This window comes from Hemicordylus capensis, chromosome 2 (assembly GCF_027244095.1).
Source record: "Hemicordylus capensis ecotype Gifberg chromosome 2, rHemCap1.1.pri, whole genome shotgun sequence".
Lineage (NCBI taxonomy): Eukaryota > Metazoa > Chordata > Lepidosauria > Squamata > Cordylidae > Hemicordylus > Hemicordylus capensis.
Genome location: NC_069658.1, coordinates 143,274,466 through 143,282,914, shown reverse-complemented (window position 1 = coordinate 143,282,914; position 8,449 = coordinate 143,274,466). Strand labels below are relative to the sequence as shown.

The window sequence follows — 8,449 nt, the reverse complement described above, 5'->3', positions numbered from 1 at the left end:
AGGATATCCTGAAAATAGTTGTTACCCGATCATGGTTCAAATGGTGAAGGTAAAGTGTGCCATCGAGTCTGTGTCGACTCCTGGTGCCCACAGAGCCCTGTGATTTTCTTTGGTAGAATACAGGAGAGGTTTACCATTGCCTCCTCTAGCGCAGTATGAGACGATGCCTTTCAGCATCTTCCTATATCGCTGCTGCCTGATACAGGTCCCCCCCCCCCAGACTATGGAAAGCTTACTAGCCGGGATTCAAACCAGCAACCTCAAGTCTTCAAGGAGCCACCTATTCACCCATGCTTTTAACTAATTGTTTTAACATAGTTTTAAAGGGTTATTTTAAAATTTAAATTGTTGTAATGTTTTAACTTTTTCTATATCATTTATTTTGTTTTAACTACTGTTTTAACTTTTTGTTAAGTGCTGGCTTGTTGTAAACCGCCCAGAGACGTGAGTTTTGGGCAGTATAGAAACATGTTAAATAAATAAATAAAGTGGTAGAGAGGCTTATTTTAAACCACTGAAGAGCAAGGTCTCTTCCAGGCAGTCAAGCATGGATCACTGAAGTCATTTGGCCTCAAAAAATAATCATTGAAAAGGTGCCTTGGAGAACAGAGAAGCTGGCTTCTGCTCACAGAAGAGCTGTTTTCCCACCTTGTTTTAGTGTTGACACTAAATCCAAATGATGTTCTTCTGTTTGTACAAGAGAGTTCATGGAAACTGCTAGGGAACCTACACATACCACTGCATCCACTCTTGCACAAATGTTTGTGGAATAATGCTACTCGTGACCATCTCCCTGCCATTTGCAATTTTGGATCCAACCTGTTGTAAGCATGGCAAGCCCTTCTAATAAAGTGTTGGCTGCTTTTATAGCACATGTTCCATCAAAACCACAAGTCCCTCCTCCAGACTATTTGAAAGTACTATTTTCTTTATCAATGTAAAAGAAAAACCTTGAGCAGTTTTAAAAGTCGTTTATTGGTATCTTTGATTATATACACTATAACATACTGTATTTTAAAAAACCACTTTATTCTTTTTATATAGTCTCCACTTGAGCAAAAAGTTTTTTTTTTAAAGCTGCAGCCGAGGTAGGCTCATCCACTTAAGTTCTCCTTGAATGTAGAATTGAAAATTCCACTGCTGCTGCTGGATTTCACTGATAGTTCTTTCTGTAGCATTTGAAAGAAATAGTAACATCCTCATTAGCAGAAATACAAGATAACCACAGCCAACACAGAATTATACCATCAGATCAGAACTCTGAAGTGATATAAAAGAAGATACAAGTCATAGCCACTTCTCCATACTTCAGTTAAGGTCTATTACCAGATGAGCCCTCTAGTTGCTTACTGTCCCCAACAATTTGATACACTCAATGATCTTTTCCATAAGGGCTGTCCCTTCATGTATACGTCCTTTATGCTTACTATTTTCTTGTTACAATTAAGCTGCTTAGTGGAATCTGACCCAGTCATTAGCCACTTTGAATTTTACTGCTAGACTTCAACCCTGGACGTTTTCTTAACGATGGCTGACAGATTGAATCACAACTACTTCAAACGTCAATGAAGTAGCCACATGATATAATATTCTAAAGTAGTAATTACATCAGAGTGACAGCACCACAGTTCTTGCCAGTTTAATTTCCTGCAGTGATAAACTGTCACAATATAAAGATTTTTAGCTCAGTCCTTCAACCCCCACCCTCAGGACTACACTCAGTTTCTTCTGTGAAATTATCTTCTGCTTTACCTTGTCAAAGTCAAAATCTTAAGTTTTGTTTCTCTGTGCCCATTCCCTAGAAGGTTTTTGTGGAGAGAAGTGGACATTTGACCTTTCCTGTGAGTAGATGTTTGAAGCTTGTTAATCCTCCCAAGTTTTCCTCTAACCAACAACTAGCTCTGTACCCAATTAGTTTTATGTAGTGATATAGATAAGTTGTGTTATCAATACCCAGTATAATAATAGCAAGTAATCAGAAAAGCTAGTAACATGCAGCTTCAGAACCCTGTCTCCAGGTTATTTATATAACAAGTGGGTAAAAAGTAGATAAGGATGTACTGGCAGATCTCTGGGTGATTCTGCAGTAGATTAGCAAAGGTTTTGAACTCCCAACCTTGTAACAGGAAACAGAGACTTGTGTTTAAAGCAGACTTCTGAAAATAAGAAAGTATTGGGGAAAACCAAGACTGGATTTGTGTGTGAAAGGACCAAGTTCAGCTCTGCTACCAAAAATAAATTACTGGGGCAAGCATGTGATTGGAGTCACTGTTTTTCTTAATTTTAGTCCCTTGGGGAATTATTTTGCACCCAGTTCCAGTAAGTGGATCTTGGGGTGGTTCTTACTGGAGTCAGATGCAAATAATGCTTGAAGTCGGCTCACCTCCCAATTTATACAGTGCCATCTGTGTAGCCAGGTGATTTGTTCCTCTAATGGACTTTACAGTCTAAGACCATGGGGAAAGACGGAGGGGAGGAAAAATCAAGAACAGCAGGGGATGAATGTGGACAAAGGCAGTTCAACTCATCTTTGAATTTAGTTGCAGCTGGGTATGAGGATTAACAAAGCTTTTGCAGAAATGTTATTCTGAGGAGAGATTTGAGGGAAGAGAGGCAGCACTACTCAAAGGAAGCAAGAATGGGCCATGTCATGAGAGAGCAAGAGATTTCTGGAGGACTGAGTATTGTAGAAGCAGAGGTGACAGGCAAGGACATAAGTAGCAGCAGGTGGATGGCAGGGCTGAGCAAAGCAATGAAGCGCTTTAAAGATAATGGACCAAGTATATCTCAGAACAGAAGAAGATGGGAAGCCAGTGAGAGGACTGTGGATGGGAATCGCATGGACTGAATATCAGGGATAGTGAATGATTTTGATAACAGTTTTGGATAGAGACAAAAGGAGGGAGATATGACAGGATAGCCCAAAGAATAGAAGACCGCAAAGTGGGCAAGGACAGTATGAACCAGCATTTTAGCCAAGGGGACAGAAAGAAATGGGTGGATTTTTGACATAAGTTACAATATGGGGAGCAACTGGATTCAGCCAAGGCTATATGCTCATTCAGCAGGATGAATGGTGATTTTATTGACGGCTGTGATCAAACAAGAGAGTTTGGGAGAAAGGGCAAATGGTTTAGCATGACATTTTGATGAAGTGATGAGACAGAGCGGATATAATCAGATGGACAGGTGAAAATGCAGGATTTCACAGAGCAAGATACGTCTGGGGTAGAGAGATAAGTACAGACAGCATATCAGTAATATGAAAGCTGTAGAATTTGATGAGGTAGTCAAGGGAGAGGGAATGTAAAGAAAGCAGTACGGGACCAAGAACAGAACCATGATGGCTCCCAAGAGAAGGGTGAGGAGGTTTTCCCCAGTACAACAGTGAACAGGCAATCTGTCAAAAGTAGAATTAGCCAAGAGCAGTCAGAGGGAATCAGCTGTATGAAAAGAGGCAGAGAGGTCAAGGAGGAGAGGAAGAGAATGGAGATCTTTCGATATTGCAATGAGAAGATTAAGTTTTAGCAAAGGCAGTGTCAAAGTGAAGAAGGGAAAGAAGCCAGATTGTGGGGTCCAGAGTGATTCTTGAAGAGAAAAGGTCATGATAGTGACATGTACTCCAATATTTTGGAGTGAAAGAAAAAACAGATCAGCCAATATTTGGAGGGGAAGGATTTGTGAGTAGGGGAGACAGTCAAACATCTGAATACAGTAGGACAGGAGCCAGAAGATGAAGTTTATGTCATCGGGAGGTAGCAGCGGAGAGCGAAAGAAGAAATTGAGAAGAAGAATTGGTAACTAGGAGTTGAATAGGGAAAGGGTTCAAGGGAATTAGAGCAGTTATATGAAGACAGCAGAGCAGCTCTCTCAAGAGATACTGGAGATAAGAAAGTAGAAGGGAGCGAGACTGGATTACTGTGCACAGATGGGTGACAAATGATTTTGTGCAGGAAGTGAGGAGCGAGAGAAAGATGCAGAGGGACAGGTCTTATATCAAAGGTAGAAGAAACTTTGGGAACTGTTAAGCATGTGTGTGAATCAGGTTGGTTGTAGTAATGTTCCTTGTCCAGACATATGGATGGAGAGCAGGAATTTAAAATGAGCAAGGTCAGACATATCTTCAGTTTCCTCCAAAGGTACTCAGCAGCCTGAGCATACTAACCAAGGTAACAAACTGAGGAAATAAACCAGGATTGGTTGTTAGTGGGACAAATGAACCAGCAATTGAAAACAGAGAGGAGGAGGAAGCAGCAGCAGAGTCTAGGGAGTGGGCAGAAGCAGAGGAGATAAGCAGAGTGGTATCTGCATTAGCTTCAAGTGTGTAAGTCACCCTGAACACCTTGGAGGAAGGACAGAATAAAGAGATGTATGCACCATATAGAGATGTGCAAATCTATTCACACTCAAATCAGGGCAATTCAAACTCAAATCACCCCTAACATGGAGGACCTGATTTGAGTTCAAATCGAATAACCCTGATTCTAGTAAAATAGATTCGAGCACCATTTTTTCTGGTGAGAGCTTGTCTACCAATTGGGGTCAGCAGGTAGACCAGCCCTCTGACCCAGACTTAGTGTATTAGCCCACCTTGGAGGACTGGTCTACCCGCCTCATGAGGCTGGTAGACCAGTCCTCTGAGGTGGGCCAATGTGCTGAGTCCGGGGCATAGTGCTGGTTTACCAACTGATCCCAGTTAGAACAGCTCTTCCCAGATGGGAAAAAAAAAGGAGCTTGAATCCATTAGAGTCAATTTGTCAAAACAGCTGCCAAGACAGCTGTTTTGATGAATCAATTCAAGGATTTTGCTACTCATTTTGAGCTCAAAATGAGTAGCAAAATCCAATTTGTGCATATCCCTAATGCATCACTAAAGAGGAAGGGTGCACAGGAGTTTTATTCTAGAGCAACTGATGGCTAAACACCAATCCTACTGCCACATGCTATCTAGAAACAAACATCAGAGTGTTTTATGTAACTACTCACGCATCTGATTATCTCAGAATGCAAGACAACAGTATTGTCACTGATTATTTGCTCTTGCAGATTGCTTTAGGGAAAGCTTCTCTCAATCCCCATTACGCCCATTATTAAACTGTAGCAGAACTTTGCTAGCATACCTCTTCAATTACAATCTCTTCAAGAAAACAGAAGTACTATTTTTTGCTCCTGAACATTCCCTGAAGTAGCATCTGCTATGAAGGCTATGCAATAAGGAAACGTGGGTAAGACGTACCATGAAATCTGAATAGCTAGGTTGACTGGCTGATTTGCTTTCCTTGCGCGCTTCTAATGGTGGTCGGTACGGGGAATCTAGAGGTAGGTTTTTGGAAGGAGTCTGCAAAATGTAATTGCAATAACCTCTATGTAAATAAAAAATTTAAGACTTCTAAATCTAATGTCCCATGGTGTCTCATGGGATTGAAGGGAAAGGTTATTGTATCTATGAGCCCCATCACCCACTGAGATCTAGAGAGGTTCATCTGCAGTTGCCACCAGGTCATCTGGTGGCGACACAAGGATGGGACTTCTCTGCTGCTACCCTGGGATTCTGGATTGTGCTCCCTGCTGAAATAAGAGCCTCCCCATCTCTGACAACTTTTTAAAAGTATCTTTAAAGACCATTTATTCACCCAAGCTTTTTAGCTAGACTTGTTTTAAATAGTTTTAATTTCTGTTTTAATTTATGCTGCTGTAAACTGCCCAGAGATGCAAGTTTGGGGCAGTTTACAAATATAATAAATAAATAACTAGAACAAAGGAATAGTTTCACCATTAAGCAAGTACTTCTAAACAGCTCCTCCAAAATTTGCACATTTTTGTTCCATCAACTATAATATCCAATGCAGGAGCTGAATTTCTCTCACTTTTGTCAGCTTTGGCCATATTCTACAATATTTGGGGGGCTGGTTCAATATTTTTGACATCTGCTTGCTCCTATCATTCTTGCCAGAAATTCTCTCATCAGCAAACTATCTGTTATCTAGACCAGTGGTTCCTAACCTGTGGTCTGTGGGGATATTGCAGGTGGTCCATGGGGAAAAATTAAAGAGAATGTAATATAATCCCAGGTGTCTCTTATTTGGTCCTCCTATTCTCTATGCCATCCTGCTCTGGAGGGTCCCCCAAACCTCAGAAGCAAATCTGTTGAGGGCATCAGGATATTACATAACATTTCCCCTTAAAATCTTGTTTTGCGGGAAGCGTGAGGAAAGGGGGAGTAGGGAAAAATGGCCTGCATTTTCAGTCTTCCCACTAGTTAAGTCTTATCCTTCCCCCCCACTGGCAGGCCTACTGCCGGTAAAGGCAAATATGTTTGTGAGTGAGCATAATAGATTAGAAATAGCTGCATTTTCAATACTCCTTGATATAAGAGTTTGACTTCCAGCAGCCTTAGGCTATGTTAAAAGTGATTAAAACTGTTTGCTTGTGGTCATCTGCAAAGGCTTTCAACAACAATATAATGCTCCACGTAAAGGAAAAGGTTGGGAACCACTGTTCTAGGCTTATCTCCATTTGGAACCCCCTCCAAAATGGAGTCCCATTTGCAGTTACACCTGATCAAGCCTTTATCCTTGATCCCATTGCCCATACTGCATCCAAACTTGTTTGGTTTCCTACAGATGAACCAGTATAAGTCTAGTACAGTTTTATTCTGTTATCTAGCTTTCCATTAAATGAAGACCCACCAGTTGGACAAGTTTTATTTCAGGCAACATCATGTGCTTTTAGGGGGTTGCTCATTTTAAGCAGTACCAGTGATCCAGTACCAGTAAAGGTGGACCTTTACTGTGAAGGTTCTGTTCCAGGCTGTAGTTGTGGATATGGAAACCGCAAATATCACATAATGGAACCTATGGGATCGTGGGGGTTAGGTGCCCACCCAATCAGCTGAAAATGGCCGAAAGTCAGCTGAATTTCATATATGTGTGTGGGGGGGAGCTGCTTACCTTGCTCTGCTGTTCCCCCCGGCCCAAGTCGTGCTGTGACCACAAATTCGCTGAAAATTGATGTTCCCCCCCTCTCAATTTTTTAATTTTTAGGAGAAAGTGGGAGCCATTTTGTGGCTCCATCGAAGAAAATGGTAGCCGGAAATGACCTCTGCGGTCATTTCTGGCCACCTCTGAACTGCAAAATACATGAGGTCGGCATGTTTTTTGAGAGGGTCCGCATATGGTGAGATCATGTGTCTTTCCCAAACACAGATACGCAAATCCGCAGATAGTGAGGTCCACTTGTAATTACAACACTTTTCAAAGGTTCTTGTCCCAAGCCATTACTCCCTGAATTTCACACAGTAACTGTTGTAACTATTTATACGACTTCCCCATATTAAAAACCAGAATTACAACTAACACATTTAAGCATTTTAAAAGTCTGGATGAACAAAAATAATGAAGTGATGGTGCCAGGCAAGCCTCACTGGGGAGGCTATTCCATAAATGAGGTGCCACCACCAAGGCGGCCCTCTTCCTAGTTGCCACCCACCTCATTTGGTGAGGGGCACTTGGAGCATTGTCTCTGGAGGGGCTCTTAAGATCCAGATAGGGACATATGGGGTAAGCAACACTTTCCGGCAACCTAGTTCCAAGCTACTTGGGGCTTTAAAGGTTAGAACCAGCACTTTAAGTTGGGTTCAGAAACTGATTGCGAGACAGTGCCATTGATGAAGCACCAGCAAATTATCAGAATGCCCAGTCCCAGTTAATAATCTTATGGCTCTATATTGGATCAACTTCAGTTTCCCACACAGTTTTTAAAGACAGCCCCACATACAACACATTAGCATGAGTATCTGTGGGCAAGCTATTATCTCATGCAGTCTATTAGTGTACCCAAGCACAGATTCAGGACTCTCCTACATCTAATAAAAAGAGAGGAGCACAGCTAAGTGTCATCTGCATACTGATGACACCTCAAGTAATATCTCCAGATTATCTCCTCCATCTATTTTAACATCTTCATGTAGATGTTAAACAGCATAAGGTGAGATCATGGAACTCTACAGCACCCTAAAAGCAAAACTGTCAAAGGGTTGAGTAGCATTCCCTCAACACCATCTTCTAGAAACCACCTTCCAGGTAAGAGCAGAGCCACCGGTAGGAGTGGAACCAAAAATGTCTCCTACACCCAACCTAGCCAGCTTCTCCATGGTACCAAGAGCCATTGAGAGATCCAAGAAATTCAACAGGGCCACACTCTCTCATTTATCTCATGTGTGCAACCATCCCACAGGGCAACCAAGGCCATTTCTGTTCCAAAAACAGGCCTGACGCCCAACTGAGATGGACCTAGATAATCAGTTTCTTCCAAGAGAGTCTGATTTAGCCAGCCACCACTCGCTCAAGCACCTTGCTCATGAAGTGGGTATTGTTGACACCCTCTGGGTCCAGACTAGGTTTCTTCAGGAGTGGTTGAATAATGGCTTCTCTCTCAGTGAGGCATTTAC

General features: G+C 41.9%; 1 protein-coding gene across 2 annotated transcripts in view; it reads right to left on the bottom strand.

Moving 5' to 3' along the window:
• Positions 1–956: 956 nt before the first annotated feature.
• Positions 957–8,449, bottom strand: part of LOC128342763 (protein regulator of cytokinesis 1-like) — a 34,308-nt gene continuing 26,815 nt past the window's right edge. The window contains exons 13-14 of one of the 2 annotated variants that reach the window (XM_053290605.1): positions 5,237–5,338; positions 957–1,169 (exon numbers count right to left, since the gene is read on the bottom strand). In XM_053290605.1, coding sequence (XP_053146580.1) covers positions 1,095–1,169; positions 5,237–5,338 — 177 coding nt within the window. In that variant the 3' untranslated portion in view covers positions 957–1,094. The remainder of the gene's footprint in view (positions 1,170–5,236; positions 5,339–8,449) is intronic. The other variant, XM_053290606.1, reaches the window with a different exon arrangement.